This window comes from Rhipicephalus sanguineus, chromosome 4 (assembly GCF_013339695.2).
Source record: "Rhipicephalus sanguineus isolate Rsan-2018 chromosome 4, BIME_Rsan_1.4, whole genome shotgun sequence".
In the NCBI taxonomy this organism is placed as follows: domain Eukaryota; kingdom Metazoa; phylum Arthropoda; class Arachnida; order Ixodida; family Ixodidae; genus Rhipicephalus; species Rhipicephalus sanguineus.
Genome location: NC_051179.1, coordinates 24,252,705 through 24,280,113, shown reverse-complemented (window position 1 = coordinate 24,280,113; position 27,409 = coordinate 24,252,705). Strand labels below are relative to the sequence as shown.

The 27,409-nt window shown below is 49.1% G+C and overlaps 1 protein-coding gene across 2 annotated transcripts in view; it reads left to right on the top strand.

Annotated features, from left to right (window-relative positions):
• Positions 1–1,471: 1,471 nt before the first annotated feature.
• LOC119389618 (unconventional myosin IC) overlaps positions 1,472–27,409 on the top strand; it is a 164,470-nt gene continuing 138,532 nt past the window's right edge. The window contains exon 1 of one of the 2 annotated variants that reach the window (XM_037656972.2): positions 1,472–1,495. In XM_037656972.2, coding sequence (XP_037512900.1) covers positions 1,487–1,495 — 9 coding nt within the window. In that variant the 5' untranslated portion in view covers positions 1,472–1,486. Of the gene's footprint in view, positions 1,496–5,503; positions 5,647–27,409 lie in introns of those variants that run through there. The other variant, XM_037656973.2, reaches the window with a different exon arrangement.

Genomic DNA, 27,409 nt, shown 5'->3' with positions numbered 1-27,409 from the left:
CTTTTCCAAGGCCTACTATAGCCGGGAGTTTTCCTTAGTTTTGAAGCGTCCCGCCTACAGGGCATGCGTTAGCCAGGACTTGATTAAGAGAGTATTGCTGGCAGAACTTTGTAATAACTACAACTTCAGCCTCATCTGCATTTCAAAGCCGTCCAATGTTTGCCTCACGTCCGCACCTACGTTAAATAGACGCCCGGCGTACTTCTCTTGTGAACATCTGGTGGGCCGAACAGCAGTCCGCTGCTGAGACAAAAGAACGTTGTGCGCGGCGGTCTGGGAAAGTGACCCCATGAGGTACGAAGGAGTTTTGTGTAAAACTCCCGGGTTCATCAGATTAAAGAGTAGCTATTGTCGGATGCAACTTTAGAAGTCCGCGGCGTTTCCTCCTCGAAGGCGGATGCGCACAAGCCTGCACCAATAGGCGCGCGCGCCAGACTGACGTCATGAGACGGACGGACGACGACCCCACCTTCGGAGAACATTGCCGAGTGTATGAGAGGAACAATTTATCGGCTGCGGCGCTTTAGTCGTCTGGGCGGGGCCTCTCCTGCCTTCTTAGTTGTATCCTGAGTTGCAACGTGACGCCTCACGCTACCAAAGGATGTTGACGTACGTTACCCATTACAGTTGCGAAATGGTAACAAGTACGTTACTAAGTTATACCGAAATAAGTAACGTGTCACCGGTAATACCGTTACTTGTAACGCCTTACCGCCAACACTGTTTTAATCTCTTGTGTCCGAGTCTGCGCGCCTACACCTTCTGTTATCACGAATCCGTACCAAATAGCTCAACTTTTTGTAGTTCTTCGCTGTAATTATCTCGCGAGGAAAACGAGCGGCTTTCGGTTGCACCTGTGGGTTTCATTGAAGCGCTTAGCTCGCGGAAAAGCCCGCCCAGCGAAACGAACGGTGAACGCGCCCGTGCCAGCGTAGAAAGCGATGGCGATGCACGAACGAGAAAGAAGGAGGGGGCTGGGCGCGCACTGAAGGCCGAGAAGTTCCGCTCATTTTCATCTCCTCTTCCCTGCACACCCCCTTACTCTCTCTGCTACACCGTCTGTCAGCGGTTACGCCAGGGATAACGGGGTTCAGCGCAGACTGTCTCACAAGCGTGAGCTGGGCCGGACGCTGGAGCGTCGAAAGAACGGCGGCCTGCCAGCCGTTCTTTTACAACAGCTGCTTCCGCAGAGTCGTGTCCGAGAGCGATCGCGGATCGAAAGTGGTGTCTGGTCTTTGCTGTGCTCCTCGCCGACGCGTGTACTTGCGTGCGCGTGCGTGTACTTATACGCACGCAGTTGCTGTGTTCAACGCCCCATCTCACCTGCAGAGGGAAGCTGAATGTGGGTCTTCGGAGTGTGGGATGTTGGAGCAGTCCTGCGCTGCGGCCAAGTTTATTGTTCGTAAGGCCCCGTTGTTGGCCGGTGGGCACCTGCTGTGCCAGTGCGATCGACGCGCTCAGACGGCTCGGTCACGACGGCGTCGGGATGCGTTGGGTGAGTCACACAAGGCGGCGGCCCCTATTGACTCATTTGACTCATGTCTTCCTCTTTTCTTGTTCATTGATTTTGATACCGCGGGGTCTCTACGAACTTTCTTGCGATGGGGTCGTCCCGGTGACCTGTCCGGTCCTGTCTGACGCGCGCGCGCGCGCCCGCCCGCCGGTTTTGCGTAGGCGGTGGCTTGAAGAGAGGTGTATGGGGAGCTTGTAGTCGAAACGTCAGAAGTGGTGGCGAAACTTTGCATCGTCTCTTGACGCGAATGGAAGATCGAGTTTTGCTTGTTAGTTCCATGACTGCAACTACTGCAGCACCGAAAGGTATCATAGAGCGCTAGCAGACACGGACGAGAAAGACACACCGGGACGAGCGCTAACTTTCAACTGTTAGCGCTCGTCCCGTTGTGTGTTTCTCGCCCGTGTCTGCTAGCGCTCTATGATACCTTTTGATGCGTTTAAACAACTAGTCCAAAAAGCCACTTTGTCATAATGCAATACGTTTGATACTTGGAAAAACTAGCGCTAAAGCGACGGAGAACACAAAAGAAGGACACAGGAACAATAAAGGCAGCGCTCGTCGTGCTTTTGTCCTCCTCCTCCTGTGCGTTCTCCGTCGTCTTCGCTCTGGTTTTTCAAGTATGCATCGATTCCAACTCGCCCACCTTTCAACCTTATTGCAATAAGTTGCATGGATACATCGACACTGGCGTAGCCAACGCTTGCTTCATGCGGAAATTATCATACTTTTGCGTATAAGAGACTTACACCAGACATCCTATGCAACGTGTACTAAAATTTTATAATGTGTAAGGACCATAGCTGGAAAGAAGCAAGGTAATGTTACGTGCCGGCGCTTGCAGCGAGTCAGTCGTTTCTGTGTTTTACCTACATACATAATTATTTAATATTAACAAACCTTCTCAAATGTTATAAACGGAGCGAAAGTGTCAATGAGGAACTTGTACGCCATCGCGAAAGACCACGGTCCAGCTATCTGACAGTGTTTACTGTACAGTAAGAGACATAGTGTGGACAAATAGTGATGCGCCTTAGTAACGAGTATATTATCGTGGCGGCCTACTGCTTGAGAAGTTCGATCTGAGACTCCGTCGGCTTCCGAACAAGGGAACGCGACCGGCGAGGTTCACAACGTTGAACTGTCCACTGGTTCTGGGTGTTAATCGCACTTGTATATATAAGCCAACGTAGCAGAGTATCTCATTCCAAATGGACTAGTGAGTCACAATTTGACATGCCCGGTCCCTTTACGTATATATATACTACGCGAATGTTTCTGACAAGCTTGTAAAAAACCCGCAATACAAGGAAAACACGTCAGCGGCGGTATTGTAGCTGCCGGTGCGTGAGCAGATAACTTTCGCGCAAGAATTTCATATTAATCCTTTAAAATATCCCGCCAACGATAAGGGTGCTGTCAATGTCCCGACTGCACCCCCTCAGACATTGCAAGAAGTTGTCAATGAACCTTGATAAAAGTTATGCCACTGACTGCCAACACAAAGGATCCATCACGTAAGGAATATGGATTTCAAGCGATCAACAATAACAGAACAAGGGATCGATGTGACTGGCGCCAAGCCTTGAACAAGATATATTGTCCGGTCGTCTCCATTGGCTGCCTTGACGAAGACAAGACGCAATCCTTGTCACTCCAGAGACGTTCCCAGCTTGTTCCTCTATTTGAGACATGATAATATCTCAAATAGAGGAACGTTAACATTATTAACATCGATTCGATGTTTGTAAGAATGCTTTATTGGATAGTCCCTATCGGATCAGTCTTTACCAAACGCATATCCCTTCAATCGAGGAGGGAAGCTAACACCGCAGAGTTTACTGACCCACCGCGCAAACATTGAGAGGTCCTTGGCCGAACCACGCGACGCCATTCGGCAGTGCACACGCGTGGGTTTTTTGTCCTCTGGCTAGGCTCGGCGCGCGCCTCTGAGATGCGATCGTGTTTTGCAAGCCGATGCGCGCGGATGCTCGCGGAATGCAAATTCCATGCACCCTCGTGGCGCTGTCCAACGTATACACACCGCGTGCGTAGACGACGCATTTATATAGTCTGTCTAACCGACAGACTCGAGTGCTTGCTGTACAGTTAAGATAGTTACTATGATTAAGCGATGAAAGGATGCGAAGGCGCGGCGATCGTGCACGTGGCTCGCGGGATAACGTCTCGGTTCATTGTTCCAGTCGTCGCGTGTAATTGCTTTAACGTTTTTTACCTACGTTCTTATTATTCCATTACCATCTTCCCATCTCTTAGTAGCAGGCTTTCGTGGGGCGCGTCCAGCCGAAACCAGTTACTGTGGTTAGTTTAACTTCGCTTCCTATCCTCAGATCTCGCCGCTTGGAACTTTTCTTGCTTTATCCAAGAACACTTCGTTTTCTCTGTTTACTCCAAGTCACGGAGAAAGAAGCATTCTCCGAGTAGCCATGGAAAGGGGAGGAGCTAGGCCGCCTTAACGATGGTGGGGTAGCGGCAGGACAGAAACAAACAATGACGGTGGTTGTATAGTTAATGTAGTCAAAGGAGGCAACGTTAGCACCGCGCTGTACGTTGAACTTGCGCCTGTGTATACCATGTCACGCGCGTCCTGTCAAAAGGTGTTCGGTTCGAGCCTGGACCTTCATCGGCGACGTGTTTTCCGTTGTTTCCCTTTCTGCTGTCATTCCGTCGTTAACATCAACAGAAGCATCGAGTTGGTGCAGTAGGTGACGCTTATGCAAATTAGGACTTACCGACTAACCAACTGCTTACTTATCAATCTTATATCCACTTGATCAGCTTATCTCATCCTAAGTGAGAACATTCCCATTCCTGTCCAGTTGACATCAGCGCCAGCTGCATGGTTTCTTGCGTACTTTCATAATAGAGAATATATTGACGCGACGTTACAAAACCAACTTGTTGTAATATCCACATCTTCCACTGTGGTGCTGGAGTTTCTTGCAGTAACAGATGTGCAACAACGTGATGGCCACGATGACGTCAGTACAGTGGCGGCAACTTATAACATGTTCGAGTAGAAGATACCGGTGCGAAAATTTTCGACTAGGGCCCGCTGCTCTGCCGTAACATCGTCCTCAACACTGTGCTAGTTACCAAATGACTTTATGGACTTTGTTGTCATTTTTACGCTCTTCCGCCTACATATTTCTAACCATGGTTGTCACGTGGCTATAAGCAGCTAGCTCTCCTGCGAACGTGGAGTTCATATAAGGAACTAACCTCATTTCCCCTTTCTCCCCCAACTCACTTTCTTCGTTTGATCTCTCTCACCTGTCTATAGCGTTCCTGTTCTCTTATAATACATTTGTGTTCTATACAACAAGCATCTGTCGCTTTGAAAGCAAGCGATATTCTACTTATAACAACTGATCGAGCTGCACACTACGACTGTGACGTGTTAAATGACAGCGTTCATCTATGCGCCAACCTTTCGTGAGCATATAAATAGACACGCTGAGTGCACGTTTTCAAAGAGTCATAGTACTCATTTGTACGCGTACAGTTGTCAAGCTCGCAAATCTGTGTCAAACTCGCTCGCCTGATCGACGGCTGCTGGCTTCTCGCCTTACGACAAACGCACACGGCGTTTCGCAAAGAGCGCGCATGCGCGCTCGACTATACGTCTGCACACAGGCATCGCCGGTGAGCTCGCTGCATGGTGTAAAGGTTGTTCCATATCCTCCCTTTCCTGCGAGACTTCTTTCTTCTTGTCTGATTTTTCGAGGCCTTCCTTTAAAAGCTTCGCGCCTGTTGTTGCTGCCTTCGTAGACGACGCTATATGTCCTGTCCCGTGGCACCGGAAACGCGACTCCGACGGCGGATGTGCCACTTCCATCCGTAGCTTGCAGCCATAGCAGACGACACACGCTAGCAGACGACACAAATCCGCGAAGACAGCAAAGCAGACGACGAAATCGCTCAGCCCAGGTAGCAACATCCAGGTGGTGGAAGGATTTCGTTTTGTGTGTTTCGTGTGAGTCAACGTCGTTGCAACTAAGTGATAAAGAAGAAAAAGCAAAGGTGACCTGCTGCTGGACCGTGTCGCACGACAAACGGAGTATACTTGCATCAGCGGCATTTGCTAGCGCAAAGCGACGCACGGCAGAAAGGTGAGTTGTACCGCCGAGTTACTCTTCTACCTGCCAGGTAGCCACGCAAGTCGTTGCGCTATAGACTGAGTCGTTTCCGTGTTATCTGCACCAAAGCGCGTTACATGGATGGTTACAGCCTTACGTTCTCCGGGAGCTCACATCGCGATAGCAGTCCCATAATTTCATATTATAAGGTAGAGCCACGGATATTTTTTTATTTATTTGTAGTACCTTCAAAGTATACATACAGTAGATTATAGAAAGCTGAAGCAAGAACGCTAGTATTTGTAACAAAGAGCAAAGTAGGAAGAAAAAAAACAACGCATAACAATCAATCTAGTGAGTACAGTAGCAATGTGCAATAAGAACAAAAAGTAAAAAATGACACTGATTCAAACATCGGCAACGCAAAGCTTAAAGGTCAATTTAGTGAATCCAGTAGGAATGTGCAATAGTAACAAGAAGTAAAAGGGCACTAATCCGGAACACCAACAGCAAAAAAATGTAAGAACCTTGCAGCGCTAGATCATGTTAACTAAATCATTTTTTAAAAGGATTTGATCACGAGTGTTTACTATTGATGACGGTAGTTTATTCCATTCAACAGGGGTTCTGGGAAGAAATGACTGTGAGCACGTGACTGTTACAGGAGGATACATTAACATTATGGCAATGGTTTTCCCGAACGGATGTGAATGGCGGTGGGTGAATCAAGAGCGATCGGAGAGGGGAATTGGGATAGTGTATTTTATGAAAAAATTAAATGCGCGCTTGCCTCCGGCGAACAACTTTGTTACGTGATGGCCTAAGAATATTGTTACGCGATGGCCTAAGAATATATTCTAGCTGTTTGCATAAGTGGGAATGATTGATTGAGTATAGCCCTGTGTTCTCCAGGAGCTCATGTCGAAGGGAGCAACTTGAAGCTAGTCCTATAACACGCTACAATGAGCGTACTTAACACATTTCAGGAGTCGAATTAACGACACTTCAGAAAGGTGCACTATTGGTACCGTTTCACTAGATACCGCGCGTCCGAAGCCTCTTCTCAGTGTGTAAATGCGCCATTAAGGAAACTGTCTACGTGTATTATGAGCTGTGTGTATACCATTGTTGTTCATGTGTATTGTGTCAAGTTGCGTAAAGCCCTTCATGCTTCATGTTCTCGTTGCTTTCCCTCCATCTGGGAGGCTCGGTTCCTCCTCAAGTGACAAACGTCAGTTTTCTCCCGGGCTTCATCCTTGAGATGGAATAAATCGAATCGCATTTTATTGAACAAAGGTCCTTTTTCCGGGGTTGTAATCCGGTCACTTACTATAATGCGGCTCAAGTAAGTGCTTTCTTTTTACTGCGGCTTAAAGAGAAGCCCAAGGACGGTCTCGGCCTCGGGACTTAATTTGGCTGAGACCATGCGTTTCCGAGGATAAGCATTTCGTGCACAGAAGGTTGGACTTTGAATAACAGAGAGCTGAGCTAGTTGGTAAGTATTCATTCTAAAAAGAAAGGGCGTGCAAACAAGGACACAAGAAAGAAGTCAGGACACCACAAACGTTTGTGGTGTCCTGACTTCTTTCTTGTGTCCTTGTTTGCACGCCCTGTCTTTTTAGAAGGTTGGACGTTTCAGTCAGCGCCTATACCTCTATTGGCTTATATATACGCGGTGGTTTCTTAACGCTTAATCCACGTCTTTTGCGTATCTCCGCGATCTCTGGCACGTTTGCGGTGTGGTGAACGCAGTACGACCGAGTTAAATTAATTATGCGGTAACTGTGAACTACACGCGGAACCCAAATTAAAGGGGGAGGGGAAGGACTTGGACAGGTGTCCTTAAAGTTGAAATCGATTAGTTTGCCTGCAATGCAAATTTGGCACGCTGTATAGTTCAGGTGCTAGAGAAAACTAGGGGCATAGCGAGGATTTTACTTCGGAGGGGGGCACGGTCACCGCATATGCGTGCGCGCGTGCAAACTGGAAATTTTCGCCAGCGACAGGGGGGGGGGGGGGTTGATGTATGACCACCACCCCCTTCCACATAGACATACCTCCGCCGCTTTCTGACAATACGCTTATGAATAAAAGTCTCAAGAAGGTTTTAAACTGCGCGAAGAAGACAAGACGAAAACAGGAACACATATACGTGTGTGTATGTGTTCCTGTTTTCGTCCTGTCTTCTTCGCAGAACTTCCAACTGACTTCATTTGCAGAAAGCAGGTGATTTAAAGGTCCTTCACAATAACAAACATAAGAGCAAGGAACAATTGCAATGACACAGTTAAAAACAACATCAAGGTCGCGTTCGCATCACGTACGCGGGAGTGACCCGATGTGTTGATCTAAGAATTCTATTTCATCCCTCGATATCGAAGGAGAGCTGACACAGCTATCTCCCCTTTTCGCGATGAAAAACGCCTCAATGACTTCCCTTTCAGTTCTTGACTTAGCCTGCGATAAGAACTTTGTCTCTTCCAGATGAGGCAGAAAGCTCTTGCTATCGCACCGCTTGCAATGCAGGGCGAGATTGCTGCCAGTGCCGGTGCGCAAATATCGGTTGTGCTCCTGTGCACGCTCTATGAAACATCAGCCGGTTTGGCCTAAGACCGACCGCACGAAAGGGGTATCTCGTAGATAAGGTTGGAATCGCAACAGTTTTTGAAACCATAAACCGACTAGCCCAACAACATCTCTTGCTTCAGAATAAAAGTCACAGTTCCGCCGCAAAGGCGAAGTAATGAATGTTATAGCAACAAATTGGAATGTTATACGAAGTAAGGCTTACAGGTAACTCCTCTAGAGCATGCGACCTGGCGTAACTCGGCAAAACTCTGGCGTAAGCAGGGCGCGGCCGCTGCAGCGTGAGCGAAGCGACCTTCGTGTTGTCTATATGGTTTCAACGCAAACTTCGGAATGAGAGCACAACACCTACAAATGTATGAGCCATCTGCTGATCCTTGCGAAGATACGGCGCGTGCGACTGCAGGAGACCCCCGGCCTGAGCCGCGATCGCTGGCAGCGCCCGCACGCTTTCACTCGCGCATGCAACATACGATGCGCGGTTCAAACTTTATACGGAACTTCACGCCGATGACAAAACATGCGCCTTTAGTGTTCATATAATTTCCATCGCAATAGAACATAAAGAAAGACACACACAATCGCAGTGCGTAATCGCGCACAGCCAGCACCCCACACGTCCGTATTTCGAAACTATACATACGTGGTCTCAATGTCCCAATATGAATAAAGAACCGTTAATCCTAAAAGAACGTGAATTTGGCCATGTTAGGTGTGCCGTGTCATTTACCGTTTTTAACGGCCAAATTAAGCAAAGACAACTATATAAAGATGTATACGAGTCGCTTCGCGTGTATACGTCTTCGTACACTTGTCCCTGTGTAATTCAGTGCGCGCTAGAAAGAATAGTCCTAATTGTGCTCTGAGCTGTACCCCGCAGACCTTCCAGCACATGATTCAGTTTTAACTGAGTCATTTCCTCTCTCTTTATCACCTATTACCCTCGTTTTTCGATGTGTTCCATCACCGTAAGCGGCTTCGACAGTTATCCGCGCTGCCATCGGTAACTAATCAAACAGCCTCCGCCAATATAATCCTTTTTTGTTTGTGTATACAATCAGTTTTTCCCGTCTCTTTCTTAATCCTCAGTTCTGTGCCAATTTTTGTCCTGTGCTTATTTTACCTTCTGTCCTTCCTTCATCGCTTTTGCTTCCTGTTTCGTCATCGGTTCTCGCGACCTACACCGCGTCCCTGAACCACTTTTTTCCTCCGGCGGTGCTATAATGCGATGCCACTGCATTATTCACTGCCCGTTCGCCGGCGAATAGCCAGTTTTCCTGCAGAAGCAATAATTGTGACGACCAGGCGAAAAGGACGCTGGCGATTAAGAGCGAAGGTTGGCAGAGCGCTGTTCTCTCTCGTTGATATTATAATTGTTCTCCTGCGGTCGATCTTCCGGACTGAAGCAAAAATGACTGGATAGAAAATGATGGCAATGTATACCGTATTAACCCGATTATTATTATTATTATTATTATTATTATTATTATTATTATTATTATTATTATTATTATTATTATTATTATTATTATTATTATTATTATTATTATTATTATCATTATCATTGCCATCACTTCACTGCCGACGAAATCGTTCTGATCTCTTGTTTCTTTACAAGCTAGTCCACGGTATCATATCCTGCCCTGTACTTCTCAATTGTGTAAATTTTCGAATTCCGCGTAAGTTAACCAGAGAGAACAGACCGTTTCATGTACCCGCCTGCTTCTTCCAACACTCTACCGTTCACAGAATACAAAGTCTCTATAATGTTAATTTTCTTGATCTTGACATTTTTCATAGTCCACAATCATTGTTTTTATCCAAGCTTTGTACTGTTTTGACATAGTATGGCACAATGTACAAAGTCTTCCCTTCTCCGTCTTTCCGCATAGTTGTATATATGCAATCTAATTTTTCATTCCCCTTCAATATTTCTCGTGTTGTCTTATTTTACTCCTCCCCTTTTGTGTTCATTTCTCTTTGTCTACGTGTATTTGCTCTTTTTATTTCTGAAGACTGTCTGTATTGTATAGTTTATTTTTATTATTTTTTTTGCGTGCGCCTGCACAAAGACCTTACGGTTGTTCCTGGGCACGTTAAATAAATAAATGATTGATTGATTGATTATTGTAGTGTTCTATAATGTCACAGAATGAACTGACCAACTGCAACACATTATTCTACTCCATTACGAGACTTTGTTCATAAGGCATTGAAATCGCTGACAGTGTCGCGGGTTCCGATGTATGCTGCTTCGATTAAAGGAAAATCTATTTCTACACTGCGTTACGGCCATCAGATTTTATTTACGAAGGCACAATGTAGAGTGGATCGGTGTCACCACAGGAGATTGTCCACTCTCCGTGCAAATGCTACACTCTTAAAAAGAAGGTTGTAGTACTTACTAACTTCGGTTTACTAACTACTTGTCACGTATGTTACTACCCTGTTAGTAAGTGCGGTTAGTAACGGTGAGGTTAGTAACCGTTACTACCCTCGCCATTACAAACGCACTTAGTAGCGGTTATAGTAAAATAGGTAGTAACGGTTGCTACCAAAAATGTTAGTAAGCGTGATCCTTTCGCCTCACGAGTCTCTTGTTTTTATAACGGTCAAATTCGCGAGCATCAACATTGCGATATATTATTAGGTAATTATGCACAGCGTGTCATGAATCAGAGCAGCACAAACACACACAACGACAAGGCTACGCGACACGTATAATTGAAAAGTGTTTCCAGGAGTATATATAGCCCTACCACTGGGGTACGCATCTGGTGACAGTGTGCAGCTAGGATTTAGGATAAATAGTTTAAGTTATGCGCCTATATTTATATAGCCTACAATTTTATTAGGTGCGCGAGGTAACGTAGCGTAGAAAGTTTAATAAAGCATATTAATAAAATCAATATGTTATGTCTATTTTGCGTAATATCGTCTCAACATGGCCTAATATACAAGACCCAAAATGGGGTACTATAAGCTTACTAATATCGCCTCAGTGAACTTGACTGGAACCCCGTGCTAGTGAATAGATTGTAAAAAGCTCGTAATAATAACTTCTAACATTCGTTTAACAAGTGTCATTTAACAGGTGCATGGCAAAAAGTTAGTAACGGTACGCAAGAGGGAGTAACCGTTGCAACTTTTAAATTTCTGCTAACGGAGGTAGTAAGAAGGTAGCGAAAGGTTAGTAATGGCCCAAGAAAGCTAGTAACAGCTGCTGTTACTAACTATTTGCTCGTCGTTACAAGCTTTTTTTCTAACTTTTTTTTTAAAGAATGTATACAGGAGCGCCCGGTCGAGAAGCGCCGTGTGTGTGTGAGGGGGGGGGGGGGGGTCTAGGAGGAGGCGACCCTTGCGATTGGGTAGTTGGGGGTGGGCAGGCGACTGTTGTATTACCCAAATTGGTACAACGCAAGCACTAGGGGAGGACAAAAGGAAGCTGTAGAGCGGGAGTACTACAGCCTATTCAATAGGCCACTGGCACGCAGAAAGTTCGGTAAGGCCTTAAATGATTTTCGCTTTTTTTTTTATCGCGCGCCTGCTCTTCTCTCCGCTGTCCTTTCCATCTTTCTTTCCCTTTCCCCTCCCCTTAGTGTAGGGTAGCAAACCGGATGCTACAATTCTGGTTAACCTCCCTGCCTTTCTCTCGTTTTATTATGTCTCTCTCTCTCTCTAGGGGAGGAAGAAGAAGAAGAACAACTTTATTAATGCGCACAGGTAGTCCTGGTGCAGATGGGTGGAGCCCCTATTCCAGGGCCCCACTGGCTTCTGCGGCTCGCCGGGCCTGGCCGAGGGTTGCCAGCTGGCTTCCCAAGTCCAGATCGGAGAGTCGCGCCTCCCACGACCAGTTTGCTAGTGAGTCTTTGACTAGCGGCGAGACGGCGCCTGCAGGGCGCATCTGGCATTCGCATGTGATGTGGCGGAGTGTTGGTGTGTCTTCACACCAAGGGCATTTATTTTCGTGTCTGTCGGGGTACATCTTGTGTAGTCTTTGCAAGTGAGGAAATGTGTTTGTCTGTAGTCGGCGCCAATCTCTCGCCTGGCCCCTTTTGAGCTTGGGATGGGGAGGAGCCTTGGATCTTCGTCCGAATCTCTGAAACTCCAGAATTTCTCGAGGCGTGCCGGGTGTGGGGGCGTTCGTTGGGGCGGAGTGCTCCGCGGCTCGGCCTGTCATACCTCGAGCCAGGCGGTCCACCCGTTCGTTGCCGTCCACTCCGGCATGTGCTGGGCACCAGGTTATTCCGTGGTCCTGTGTGAGGGTCGGTCCCAGGATGTGTAGGACACTGGCTGGCAAGACTCCCCGCAGGTATAGGCGGCATGCGTCCTGTGAGTCTGTAAGTATATATGCCGATTGTTCCTTGGCTTCGGCGGCTCGTATGGCCAGGGCGACAGCCGCGGCTTCCGCCGTTGCGATGGATGAGGTGCGCACAGATGCAGCCGCGACCGTGCGCTCCCTATTTGTCGCGACCGCAGCGAAAGCGGGGCTCGGTGTGGCTGTGCGCGGGTACAGACTTGCGTCCGCAAAATACGTGTCTGGGTCGTCCTGCCTCCTCAGCAGAGCTGTCGCCCTAGCTCGTCTTCGTTTTGCGTGGTATGTAGGGTGCATGTTGCGCGGAATGGGGTCTACATGTAGCCGTGTTCGCAGTGCGTGTGGTAGCATTTCAGTCTCGTCCCCGCAAAACTGCGGCGCCAGGGGGTAGTGTAGGCGTCTCAACACACAACGTCCCTGGGGCGTCGCGTTGAGTCGCTCTCGCTGAGCGATGATCGTGGCTGCGGCGAGTTCTTCGCAGGTGTTATGCATCCCTAGCTCCAGTAGGCGCTCCGTGCTGGTGCTCTCTGGAAGGCCGAGCGCCGCCTTGCAGGCGATTCGGATCAGTTTGTCCACCTGGTCAGTTTCGGTGCGGCGCGTGGCTTGAAAGGGTAGCGCGTAAGTTATGCGACTAATGACGAAGGCTTGCACCAATCGCAAGGTGTCCGCCTCCGTCATTCCCTCTTTGCCACGCGCGATTCTGTTGACGAGTGCGGAGATGCTGCGTACCGTGCGCTTGAGTTTGGAGAGCGCGATGCAGACGCTGCCCGTTTCTTGTACGTGCATCCCGAGAACCCGAATATTTGGTGTCCTCTTGATGGGTTCGCCATCGAGAAATAGTTGTAGGGCCGGTGCTCTATTCACCTGAGTGTGCTTGGGTCTGACGTGTAGGTAGGCCGACTTGGAAGGGGCGCATTTCATGCCTGCTTCTTTCGCAAAGGCCTGGACCATGTCAATGGCCCTTTGGAGGGTGTCCTGCCGGTCGCCGTACGAGCCTCGAGTGGCCCAGAGCGTGATGTCATCCGCGTATATGGCGCATCCTAGATCATGATGTTTCTCCAGTTGTAGTGCTAGTTTGCGTAGGCCGATATTAAATAGTAGCGGTGATAGTATCGAGCCTTGAGGGGTGCCTCGTCCCGGTAGGTCGTACGGGAGTGAGCGTGTCGTACCGATTCCAACGCAGGCGGTGCGGTTGCTCAAGAAGTCTTGCACGTAGCTATATATTCTGTCTCCACACCCGACGTCTTCGAGCCCCTCAAGAATGGTGGAGTGCGAGATAGTGTCAAATGCTTTTTGAATGTCGAGTGCGAGCAAGATTCTGTCCGGACTTCCCGGTGGTGGGTTCAGGACTTCGTCTTTCAGCAGTAGGAAAACGTCTTGAGCCGATACTCCTCTCCTGAAGCCGAACATTGTGTACGGAAGCAGGTCTTTTTGCTCTATGTAGGTCTCTAATCTGTTGAGGACTACTCGCTCGAAAAGTTTGCCCAGGCATGATGTGAGCGATATGGGCCGTAGTTGTTGTAGTTCACGCGGTTTACCCGGCTTCGGTATTAGAATTATGTTCGCCGTTTTCCAATCGAAGGGTAGTCTACCGTTGGGTTTCCATACCATGTCGTTGAAGAAGTCGGTTAGCTGTTGGATGGTCGCATCACTCAGGTTTCTCAGCATTGCGTTGGTAACCCGATCAGGGCCCGGTGCCGTGTTCTTCTTGAAAGTCTGAGTAGCGGCATAGAGTTCTGCGAAAGTGATGGGGGCATCAAGATCTCCGTTTTCTTGGCCGTGATAGTCTCTGGGGCAGGTTGAGGGTGTCTGTGCTTCTCCGATGTAAGTGTCCTTAAGCAGTTGGATGAGCTCATCTTCCGTACCTGGGTATTCTCCGATGAGTTTCCTCATGACGTTATTTGTTTCCGTGCGCGTGCTGGTTGGATCTAGCATGCAACGAAGAATAGCCCAGGTCTTTTTGGTACTAAGGGTGCCTCGTAGGGAGTCGCAGAAATTTCGCCAGTTGTTGTTATTGAGCTCTCTGGCATAGGCGTTTGCTTCTTCTGCCAAATGGGCTATCCGGCGACGCAGTTTGTTGTTGTGTCTTTGGCGCTTCCAACGCTTTACTAGACTTCTGCGGGCCTCCCAGAGGTGTGCCAGGTGGTTGTCTACCGCCGGAGTTCCCGGTGTGGTGTGATACTCCTTGGTAGTGGCGTTGTATGTGTCTTTAAGGAAAATGCTCCATTCTCCTGCCGAGGCTGGTGTTGAAAGTGCTGTCTCTTGTTTTTCTCTGTACTTTTTCCAGTCAGTGAGCTTGGCCGTCCCCAGGGATTGGCGTACTTTTGCCGTGTTGCAGGTTACATTGATAATATAGTGGTCACTGCCTAGCGTCTCGTTCAGGTTGCTCCAGGTTACTCCACTCACGTCGTTGACAAAGGTGAGGTCAGGTGTGGTATCTCGAGCCACACTGTTGCCCAACCTGGTGGGGACGCCCGGCAGCGTGATCAGCAAGAGGTCGTGTTTCTGTGTTGTGCTCAGAAGATTGGAGCCCTTTGCTGTGTCTCTCTTGTATCCCCACTCTGAATGCCAAGCGTTGAAATCGCCGAGGAGAAGTAGTTTGTCTCGTCGCACGAGTAGGGTTGATACGTGGTGAAGTAGTGGCGAAAAGTCAACTTTTTGGTCTCTGGGCGGGCTGTAGACATTAACCAAGACGCACTTGGGTCGGCCCTTCTTCACCGGCCAGATGGTTAAAATTTGGTGGTTAATTTCTACTCCCGGTGCCACGGCGCTCGTTATGGCAAGGTCTTTCCGAGCCAGAGTTGCCACCATTGGGTAGTCCGGGTCTGTGTATAGGTAATAACCCTGAATGGGTCTTGGTTGCTTCCCCGCCTCTTGCAAGCAGATAACGTCGGGGGGAACCAGTGCCGTCTTGATATATTGTGTTAGTGTCGCGTGTTTGTTGTGTAGTGATCGGCAGTTCCACTGCCATATAGTGAGATTCTCTTGCTGTCTGGTTGTGTTGTTAGCCATGATGTTGGGTTTCGGAGGCTGCGGTATCATCGGTGTCAGTATACAGCATGGTCTCTGCGCTCATCTTGTCCGAAGCGACGTTGTGTCGTCGTTTACGCGGTCGTTGGAGTTTATGAATTGAGTCATCCACGTATCGTTTGAGTTCCCGAAATTCCGCAAACATCTGCTGCATTTGCGCTTGTAATTGTTCTTGCATTTGTTGAAATTGTTGTTGAATTTGTCCTTGCTGTAAAGTAAACATGTGTTCGACTTGCATTAGGGTCCCTTGCGTTGTCGCTTCTTGTGGTGCAGGTTGCGTTTGTGTTGGTGGCCGCTGAGGCAATACTTGTGCTGATTGCGTGAGCTGTGTCGCAAGTGCTGGTGGTTGCTGTTTCGGCAATGGAGTGGGTGTTGTGGGTTTTAGTGTCTTAACCTGCGCCATGAGCATAGCTACCTGCCGCTTGAGTGTTTCCACCTCTCGCGTTTTGCTATCTAAGCTGGCCTTAAGTTGTCTCGCCTCTGAGATGGCTCGCTGGTGTTCCTCACTCTGCGTGACGAGTTTGGTCGTGGAAGACGCGCCCCCCGCCCGGCTTACCTCTGCTGGAGCATTCTGGGAGTCGGTCTTGGATCCTTGCTGGCTTTTGGGTTTTTCCGCCGGTGCTTTCCTCACTGGAGTCCGGGATCGGGCTTCTTGTTTCTGGGTGCTTGTGGCAGTGGTGGTGGCTGCGCGATGCGCAGATTTGGAACCGGACTTGTCTGTGCTGACGCTTTCGCTTCGCGCGCCTCGACCCGCCCTGTAGTCCTCTTCCTCGCCTTCGGAGGAAAACCATCTAAATTGCCTGGTGGCCTGCGAACGCGAGGTCTGCGGTGCTCGTGGCTGTCGCGGTTGCTTTAGGCGCTTAGTGCAGCTCTTATCCCCGGTGAGATGGGCCTCTCCGCACGAGGCACAGTTCGGCTCACAAAGGTGACCTTCGCTGGGGTTCTCGAGGCCGCATATATTGCAAATTCGTCGCGCAGGATTAGGGCAGACGTCCGCGCGGTGCCCCTTGTCGCGGCAGATTTTGCAGACTTGGATAGTGGCGCGAAAGGGGTGGCACAAGAGTTCACCTCCATAATAGTACACAGTTTTCGGTAATACGGGCCCGCTGAACGTGAGGTTGGCACTTTGAGTATCTCCAATCATTCGGGCCTGCAGCAGCTCGACTCCTTGCGTACGAACCCGCATGTTGCGTAGCAAGGTCTCCGACGGAGTGTGTTGCGGTATGCCGTGCACCACTCCTCTCAGGGCATCTTCTCCGGTGGCGGCATATGCTTTCACCGCGTGTGCGTTGCCGTTGATGGTGAGGAGACGAATTCCCCGGGCTTTCATGGCCACTTCTTGGTGCGGAGTAGAGAAGATAGCAATGTTTGAGCCCGGCTTGATTCGCAGGAGAAAGTGTTCTCCAGAGAATTGGTGGTTGCAGGATTCAATAATGGCTGTCGCCAGTGCTGGTGTGATGATGTTACGTAGGGGTAAGCCTGGATGTGGTCGTATAACGATCTTGAAATCTTCCTTTGGCAGCGGTGGGAGTTTGGGTGTTTTCCTTCTTTTCAAAGAAGCTGTGTTCTTGATGTCTGTGTTCGTTTCCGCGTCGTGTTTAGCCGGCGCGTTCGCGCGCCTCCGTTCCGACGCTTGTTTCTTCCGCTGGCGTAGCGTTAACGCAGTTTTCCAATCTGCATCGGTGTCGATGGAAGGTAGAGCGTGTCCACTCACCTTCGCTTGGCTGGTTGAACACCCCGTCGACGTGCCGGGCCCAGTGAGGTCCATTCCGTCGTCGTTATTCGATGCTTGCCGGTGTTGAATCTCGGTGCTCTTGAAAACTCCAGTTGTGTCCGTAGTCATGGTTAGCCCAGCTCTCAGCAAGACCCCGCGCCGCCGGCGCGGAGGGTGCTGAAGGCCTGAGAGCCGTTCGGCCTAGCGAGTGCACCACGTGGGCCGACTTGTTTACATACGTTGCTTGTTGTTCAGACGTTCCCGGTTGGAGTGGATGGTATCTTCGGATTCCTCTCGTCTTTACGAATCGATCGGTGTCACTTTTCGGTGGTTTGGGACAAGATTTCACAACGAAATCAATCAAAAGTACGGAGCGCGACGCGAGCTAGACTGCACTGCTCGGCGCCCCCTAGCGGGATCCTAGGGGAGGACACGGCCTAGCCGACAAAGAGAGGGAACGGAGCGTTCTGTTCCCTCTTTTAGCCAGCTCGACTCCTCCTTATTGTGCTATACCACTTTGAGAATGTCATGCCAACTGGCCCTATCCTTAACACCAGTGTCTAGTGCCGTTTTGTGCTCGGTGTCCTATAGTGGACAGAAGTAGGCGGAGAGGGATTGGATGTGCTGCACGTGCTCGGTGTGCACGCCTGTGGTCCCCGCGGGTTATCCGTCCAGAAAGGAATTAAGTCCTACTGAAATACAAAAAAGACGTGTACCATCAAGGGAGGAGTCAAGACAGTACAAAAAAATCACAGCATATCCACGGAGTGAATGATGATGAGTGGGCGAAGCTGCGGAGGTTCATCGGTAAACCGTGAATCTTCCGTGAATTCTGCCCAGTACATCATCACCGACGTGAGATCGGGCGCGTTTATACTAAAGGTTCGATGAGTTATGACGACTTGCAGCTCACTTTAATTTTACATGTACGCTGTGAATTTTCATTGTTTAGAAAACCATTGCTTTAGGAAACATCTGGTGTCTTTGGTTAAGCAGCTGGCGTCTTTTCGTTTTGCTTTAGAAACATCTGGCGTTCTTTCGTTTTGCTTTTAGAAAACATCTGGTATCTTTCGTTGGTTTATTTCATCAATCAACGGCGTTTTGAAGAAAATTTTTATTGTTTAATCACGCACAGGAGAAATCTCACCAGGCACTACCTTGGAGGTAAACAATGGCTGCTAATGGGAATGAGAGACAGAAGAAGTCGGCTTTTAGCTAACACTTACACTTCTACTTCTACTAACGTTTCCTACTGGAATATGCCAATGGCTGCTAATGGGGAATGAGAGACAGAAGAATTCGGCTTTTAGTTAACGCGCACGCTGCGAATTTTTAATTGTTCAACAACGCACAGGAAAAATCTCCCACCCGCACCACTTTGGAGGTCAAGATCTGGTACTAGCGTTACGACTGGTTACGCACTACGACTACGAGGGACGAACGGGTGCCGCTTTAAGGAGCTTCGTCCCTAAAAAAAAATTTGCAGTGGCTTAGCTCGGCTATGCCAGTATATACGTAGCGTTAGCAAAGGTTCAGCCGATTATTCTGAGCTTTCCAGATTTCCGCAGCACGTTTAGTGTTCCTCTGTTCATTCTTCTTACGCTGAAGCGCTAATTGCCAGGCAACTAATTCGGGATCCGATGACATAAGCTTCTCGGCTCTTTTGCACCGTTGAGCAGCATTTGCGCTCTCCTTCTCCATGGCGTTACCCACCTGCAAACGCCAGTCAGAGGCGCTATCAAGCGGCACCAGCGCACTGTCAGACGGCGACTGCACAGCGAAGGCGAATACACCATCTCCCGCTAAAGGGGACCATGAGTAGATGCGAAGCCGGAGCACTTGCACGATCGCGTTCCGTTGGCGTTCGTTGGGCATGCTACCGAGCTCACGTCGTGGAACGCGAAGAGCGACGCTACGCGCGTCATATCTTCAATCCAGCCTGGCCGTTAAATCTCACAGGGCGAGCGGGGAACGCGGTCGACAGGCGGGCGAGAGGGGGCAGCGTAGGAGAGGAGAGAGATGGGGAGGGGACGCGCATGCGCTCGAGCTCATCGCGGCGTTGCGCAGGAGAGAATTTCCACTGACCTCCATTAAAAAAAAATCACAGCATATCCACGGGGTGAATGATGATGAGTGGGGCGAAGCTACGGAGGGAATCATCTGTAAACCGTGAAACTCTTCCGTGAAATGCGCCCAGTACATAATATAAAGAGTGTGAAACATCGTGTATATATTCAACATCAAACTTTTATTGTACTGTTGGTTTACGTGGTCCCTTCATTATCACTTGTGATCGGTGAAATGCAAGGAAGAAGTCCGCTCCCGAGCGAAAGAGCGCCAAGAGCGACCGCATTCCCCGCTCGCCCTGTGCGAATTAAAGGCAAGGCTAGAGGGAAGACAGGACGCGCGTTCCACGACGTGAGGTCGGTAGCATGCCCAACGAAAGCCAACGGAACGCGATCGTGCAAGTGCTCCGGCTTCGCATCGCCTCATGGTTCCATTTAGCGTCCCAAAACCAAATATATTGCTCAAGGTGTGCCTTGCGTTTTTCGTAGAAATAATTTCTCTATCATGTACATTAAGACGAAAAGTTGAAAGCTCACTAGAGTGTATCGCCCGCAAAGTATGTCTTTTAGTGTGATTTAACTCTCGTACGGCAGGGTCCTCGCGCCGTTGCCGGTCCACCTCGCCCGTTGACGATCGGGCGAGGTGGCTACATACAACTACTACTACTACACTTTAAGAAAAACATCTGGCGTTCTTTCGTTCTGCTTTTACAAAACATCTGGCGTCTTTCGTTGGTTTATTTCATCAATCAACGGCGTTTTGAACAAAATTTTTATTGTTTAATCACGCACAGGAGAAATCTCACCAGGCACTACCTTGGAGGTAAACAATGGCTGCTAATGGGAATGAGAGACAGAAGAAGTCGGCTTTTAGCTAACACTTACACTTCTACTTCTACTAACGTTTCCTACTGGAACATGCCAATGACTGCTAATGGGGAATGAGAGACAGAAGAATTCGGCTTTTAGTTAACGCGCACGCTGCGAATTTTTTATTGTTCAACAACGCACAGGAGAAATCTCCCACCGGCACCACCTTGGAGGTCAAAGCGTAAGACTTGTTACGGACTACTACGATGACGACGATTACGAGGGACGAACGGGTGCCGCCTTAAGGAGCTTCGCCCCTAAAAAGGCCGTCATTTTCCGTTCTGTCTACAATCCTTTCTGATGGTACGCTTTTTTTTCTTTTTTTGCATTTCGGTAAGCATGTACCAACTAGCCCAACAACAAATTTTACTCTGAGTGCGATTGGCCCCTATGAGCTCCCTTACCACGCGCGATGCTTTCTACGCGCGTTCAAATATTTACCACGGAAGTGTTTCGATTTGCTGGGGACAAGTGCACACTGTCAGGAGTTCTAAGTTCAGTGGTCTGGCTGTTGCAATCTTCACCGTCGCAGCCGCATGAAGATATGCCACATACACAGAAGAGTTGTGTTTGAACGAACACGGTATATAGGCCTCTTTGTTGCTTCCTTCCTCATTCATATATACGAGTCCTGCCTCGGACGAAGTAACGGCTCTGGAGCGCTATCGGCCCGCTAATTAAAGACCTCCTGGCAACACCGTCTCCGCATGCAGCCCCCGGCATCGCGTCGCCTCGGGCTTCCCTTGAATTCGCGTCCTTCCTGCGGTGGCAACACACAAGCCCTTTCTCCGAGCTGGCACACCGACGAGAGGACGTGAGGGTTCGGCCTGCAGCGTTGGCGGAAGGCCCGTGTGCAAGGATATACGGACGCATGCAGTTGCCAGCAACATTAAACCGGCTGCCCTCTATCTTACGCCCCCGCCAGTAGGTCGCTTGCTTGTTTCGAAACTGCATGCAGATGTGGTGCTTGAAATTTAGGGCCGCTGACGTTGTACAGCCGTCAGTTTAGGGACCACCAGGTGTGAGAAAATTTTCAATTTCTCAGGAATTTATTTATGACTGTATTCGGTCGAATGACACAGTGCACGTTGTTGGCGTTTTAGAACGGTCCGAAAATCTAAATTTAAGGCTACCTGCCGAGGCAGCGGGTATACTCCGCTTTTTCTTGTGTCTCGCGGTCTGTGTGCAATGTGCAACGTAAGAGCAGGGAGTGCAGTAAGTGCGGCACGTGGCCAACTTGACGGCAGGAAACTGTACAGATAAGAACCCCCCCCCCCCCCCCCCACAGACACACAGGTGCAATTTGTCTTCACGTTCACCACCACCATACTTAACGAAATTAACGTCCGTCGCTGCATGTACACGATCGAGCAGGATCCTTCGAATATAGAACCGGCGAGGTCGCGACGTGAGTCGTCAGCTGACACGGCGTTTTGACGCGACCCACTGATCCGCGCGCACACATATGAAGGGACTCGGCCATGGCCTCGCCTCTAGACCGAGAAAGTCGAAGCCATGCAACGACAGCTAAAAGCGGCAGTCCGTCAAGCGGCAAGGCCGTCTCCGGGCCGCCTGTTGAGTTCATTCGAAGCAGAAAAGAAAAAAAAAAGAAAGAGAGAAGGCGAAAGAAGGCAGTGCGCACAACACTTCCCGATAGTGCGGCGGCCGGATCAAAAGGCAAAAAATAAAGAGAACACTAAGAGAAAAGGCTGTGCGCCCCGTCGAACTCACAACGTAGTGCACAAGAAAAGGAAAAGCCGGCTCCGCCCGATCGCAGTTACACCGCACGCACGTTTCGTTGCAGCCCTGAGCCTATGCATCGGGAGCGCATTCAACACCGCCGGCAAGGCCGACGTTTCGGATGGATTAATAATCGGCTTTTTCTTTTCTCTTTCTCTGCAAGCCTCTCAAACGCAACAATGGGTCGGGCACCTCTCCTGCGTGAGCTTTTAGTGCTTTTAGAGACCGACCGGTCGGCTTTGGAAGGTGCACCGGGTGCACGCGGCCGGAGATGCGATACAGATAGTGCGGGCAAGGGAGCAAGAAGATGAGAATCCTTTCCTTCGCGAAGCGAAACCGTCCACGAGGGCGCTGCTGGAGATTGACTCGCCGAGGTCGCGCATCGCCCAGCACGAGCCGTTATGGGTGAGCACGGACGGCGATAATCGTTCATTGTCCGTGCGTGGTCCGTGTAGTGTATGTATAACGCCACGCACCGTTCGGCAGGCACGGCTTTTTGGTGTCGTGATCACGAACGAAGCGGCGCGATTTTCGAGTCGTGGTGGCGGGGAGTGGCACCGCGCATGTGACGCCACCCCGGTGGGTTGAGGGCTTTTACTGCCTCATCTGAATAAGTGTGCCGATGGCTGTGTATTATGCGTGTGCACTCGGTGCGTAGTAATTGCAGCGGCTCCTGCTGTACCACGCCGAAATGAAGGGGTGTGCGCCGCACCACAGCTCGCGACGGGCTTCTGTGTACTTGTTGATACTGCTCTAGAAAACGACGATGGCAGAAGCATACTAATTCATAGGTATAACAGAACAAACGGAACAAGACACAAAGAAGAGACAGGACAGTTACGTTCGTGCTGCTATATGTATACCTATGAACTATGCATCAACAACTAGCCTATACACCAGCAAATGTTACAGAAGCATACTAATGGCGTCTTCGGTCGGTCGCTTCGGCGCGCATTTTGCGGCAGCGCTGCAATTTCACATCGTAAGTGGGCAGTCGAGCTGTGTACTTATATGTGTATGTAAAAGGGCTACACAACAACTGGCAATCGTGCTTTGCAATGCGTACTGCTTCTTCTCTTTCGGCTGTCGTTCCCCGTGCGCGCTGCACTTTACGCATGATGAATATATGCCAACTCGCTCAAGTTTCTATAGTATTGGAGACGACTGATAGTTTCGTAATTCAGCTTAGTTGTTACGTATAAAAGCGGTAAAGCAGGGGTGTTAGCCAGAGAATGCTTCCTGTTGGCTACCGTGTGCTCTTCGGGGGGCGGTGTGAGGGAAATGGTTATTGTTAGGAAAAGAAAAAAGAAAGTGGCGCTATCTTCTGCAACTCGTAAGGAACCACGGCATTTCCTTAATCCGCGACCGGATTAAGGAAATAAAATAACAGAAGAGAGCTATAGAAGAAACTAAGGAGAACAGTATGTTGAATGGCTGCAGCAACCACTCAACGCGCAAGATCACCAACTAGCCAAGATGCAAACCATTCTAAGGAGAACAGGTGAACAGAAGAGTGAGGTATAGAGAGAGAAACGGCGTAGGCTTCGATACGACCAGTCCAGAGTACCGTAAAGTATACACAGTTGAACGTCGTTATAAAGAGCACCGATACAGCGAATAATCTGTTATAGTGAAGTAAACACGAAATTCGGTTGGTCACGCTTCATTTCAGTGATATTTATTTTTTTCAATAAAGAAACCGAAAATGCGAAAGCCGCCGCGATATCGGCTGCAACGAAGAAATATTTGGTTCGCTCGAGGTCCTAAACTCGAAAGGTAGCGTAAAAAGCAAAATAAATATTGAAAGGCGATTTACAACCATGTTTTTCTTTAATAGAAAAGTTGCGGAAACTTTCGTCATCCAGCGCAAGAAAAAAAAATTAAGAAAAAGAAAAAAACACAGGAGGGAAAGGGAGGATGGGTGCAGGCGGGGTCGCACGGCGACAGGTCAACTCACGCGTGGCTTGAGCAAAGCCTCGAGAAAGTGCAGACTCCAGAACGTGACCAGTCAGCGTGACTTGCAAAGAGTTGAAGGACGGACGAGAATAGAGAGAGAGAAAAGAAGAAGAAGATTGAATTATGGACCAAGTGAAATAAAATCAAGCGGTATATAAGCGCACCGCCGCTACTGAAAGAAATGCCCGATAGCATCTGGAGATACTGACTCAGATAAATGACATATACTTGACCTTGTGGCGCTTCGCAGTGCCATACGCCTCGGCGCGGTATATAGAGTGCGCCCTGGAGATTTTTCTCGCCTTTCTGAATTGAATTATCACTTACTTACCGCGAGAGTGCTGGAGCGAAGCATGGAGCTCTTTCATTCTTTTCCTTTCTTTTTCTTCTTCGTTCACTTTGAGCTTTTCACGAGGGAGTGGGGTCAATTTGCGGCGACCATGCTGCAATGCAGGCGCGCGCCGTCTGTGTACTGTCTTTATTTTAATGTCCTGGCGCACCACCGTGAGCATCGTACAGTGGGAGATATACTTGAGATGTCTCACTTCGCCAATAAACCACCTATTTACGTAAAGTAAGCACTTATGATGTTTATACGATAACGCGGAACACACACTCCTGTCAAAAGAATAGACGTGGAAACACGGACACAAGAGACAAGACAAACGGCTGTATTTGTGGTGTCTTGACCTCTTCTCTTGTGTCCGTGTCTGCACGCCTACCTTCTTGTATAATGAATCCGTACCAACTAGCTCGACTTTCTGTCGTTCTACACTCTAAAAAAAAGAGACTCGTGACTCTTTTTGTGTGAGTCCTAACTTGATGCCACGTATATGACTTTCTTTAAAGAGACACGTGAACCCTCTTTGCAGATCACTATACTCTCGTCGGAGAATCGTGGGACCCAAAAGAGACGGAGAGATAGACATTTCTTTATGATATTCCTGAAGATGTCGGTCTGGTTTATCTCCTGGTTTGCTACTAGGTGTCGGGTGATGACTATGATATATACAAAGGTCACATATGCACACATACAATAAACACAGTCACAAACACATATATATACGAAAGAGTCGTTCATAAAGTTTCATTAAGGTGCGTAGACCTCAAAAACACCAGCAGCGCTTTCGTGTTGGGCATCGCACAGACACTGCTTTGCCACGGGCCGAGAAGGTGCCGCAGCTCCAAGCTCAAGCCGCGTTGCGAACGAAGTGCTGCCTTCAGATTCTGTCACTCTGCGTCGTAACGGGAACTATGGTTGCATGTAGGAGAGTCCGACTGTGCTTAATCTTCTGCATAAGGTAGTTCGTATGGAGCCCACGTGTGTCTTTAAAGAGAGCTAAAAAGGGCAGGAAAAGGAAGATGGAAGCTTTGCGATGAAAAAAATCCGTAAGCAAAGGGCGTGTGCTGAGCCGACGTTTCGACAGGTGGACTTACTTCAAGGCTGAAACATCCAGCCCTGGAGAAGACAAGTTCCAGCCTTGAAGCAGACAAGTCCACTTGTCGAAACGTCGGCTCGAGCACACAACCCCTGTTTACGTATTCTTTCATTCAAAGAGAGCTGGCAAGTCAGGACTCACTGAAAGGAGTAACACAGCAGGGGCGTAGCCAAGGGGGGGTTGGGGGGGTTCAACCCCCCCCCCCCCGAATTTTTTCAGTTTTGCTTGCGTATATAGGCATGCACACATACAAACGCACACACGAACATACATAAAGTATGGTTGAATCCCCCCCCCCCCCCCCCGAAAAAAATTTCTGGCTACGCCCCTGTAACACAGTCTTTTTTTTAAAGACGATAGTCTTTCTTGGGATACTTGAACGCAGATATTTTAGTCTGTCTGTCTGTCAGTCACACGATTCAGCCAGCCGGCCAAAGTTTAAGCACTTGCTGAACGCCCAGCCATCTTGAACTGGTAGCTGTGTTCATACTTGTGAACATTGTCGATCAAAAAGCAAATATTACGCATATCTGAGGCGTAACATCAATACGTAAGTATTAGGTGGTGTATTCCTATACTATATGATACATAGATACGTAGTTCTAAAGACCCTATAGTGTTTCTTAGGCCGCGCTGAAAATGCGACGCTATGGACGGAAAAGCCCTCTGCCGATGATGCGGTGCTGCCATCTGGCAGTAGCCCTGGGAACAACATCACGGGTGGCCACGGATGAGACCAGGACTCATGTAGTACGGCCGGCAGAAGACTATCGTCTTTCGACGACATTTGCAGCGAAGCACGCAGATACGCGGCCAATTTTTATTTAGTCTAAGAACACCCACTACATCATGGAGAACCATTAATTAAACTTAAAATATGGGAAGTTACATGCCGAAATCGCGGTATGATTTCTTTGTAAGAAGCACGCTGTTGCGGGGTGCTCCGCAGTCAGTTTTAGAACGTGAGTTTCTTTAGCGCGCACTTAAATCGAAGTGCACGGGCGTATCTTGCATTTCGCCGCCAGCGGAACGCGGTCGCTAAGGCCGGGAATCGAACCGGCGACGACGATCTCATTCAAAGAGTGCATGCTACGATGCGGTAATCGCCACTTAACTCCTCAAGGTCCGCCTTTCGCGGTCAGACTGCGACATCACCACCTCGTTTTGCTGGCGGCCACGTACTTACTTGGCAGGCCCCGCGGGCGCACTTACTACGACGACGTAGCTTCTTTTCGTGTTCTTCGTTTCTGCCCTACTTTCCCACCTTATGAAAGGAACTTCGGGTTACCCGCATTTTGTCTGTTGTTGTCGTCCAATTATGTCCCCTCCCATTGTGCCACGTCGTCTCTTATATACAAACCACTGCAGGAGGTCACATGGACAGGCTTCTTGATTGGTGGTGACCCCTCGGGGCAGCCACTTACGCACCTACCTAAGCATCAGCGTCCAACAAAGGAACACTCTGTGACCCGGTTTTCTGCGCACCCTCTGACACTGAGTGCGCATATATAGACACACACGCCAGGCCACTTTAAAAGTGCGCTTCGTTGCACGCCACTGCCCAGTCGCTGCTTTGTGGGTGTCTGTGTCTATGGCCTGATCGTTGCGGCGTGGCGAGGTTCCCTAATTGGCCCTTTTTCTTTTTTTTTCTTAGAATGAACCCTTATAAAACGAAGTTTTTCGCTTGTTCACACGATGAATGTTTTTACTGCGAAGCTGTCTTAGGGTGTGTTCCAATACTCACCGTAGACGCTACAGCTAAGTGGACAGCGGCCATCTTACGTCCCATTCCAATTCTCACGTAGCCGGCAAAATACGCAGCTTCGCGAAGACGGCATCATAGGAGGAAAGTTCTTTCCTTCCTCCGTGGCAGAGGGCTTTAGTCGGCGCGTCGCATTTTCAGCGCAGCCGCATTTTCAGAGCAGCTTAAGAAACTAGGGTCTTTAGAATTAAGTATCTATGTATTTTCTATTAAAGGAACACACCACCTAATAATTACCTAGCGATGTTGCGCCTCAGATATGCGTAATATTTACTTTTTGATCGACAACGTTCACAAGTATGAACAGCCGTACCAGTT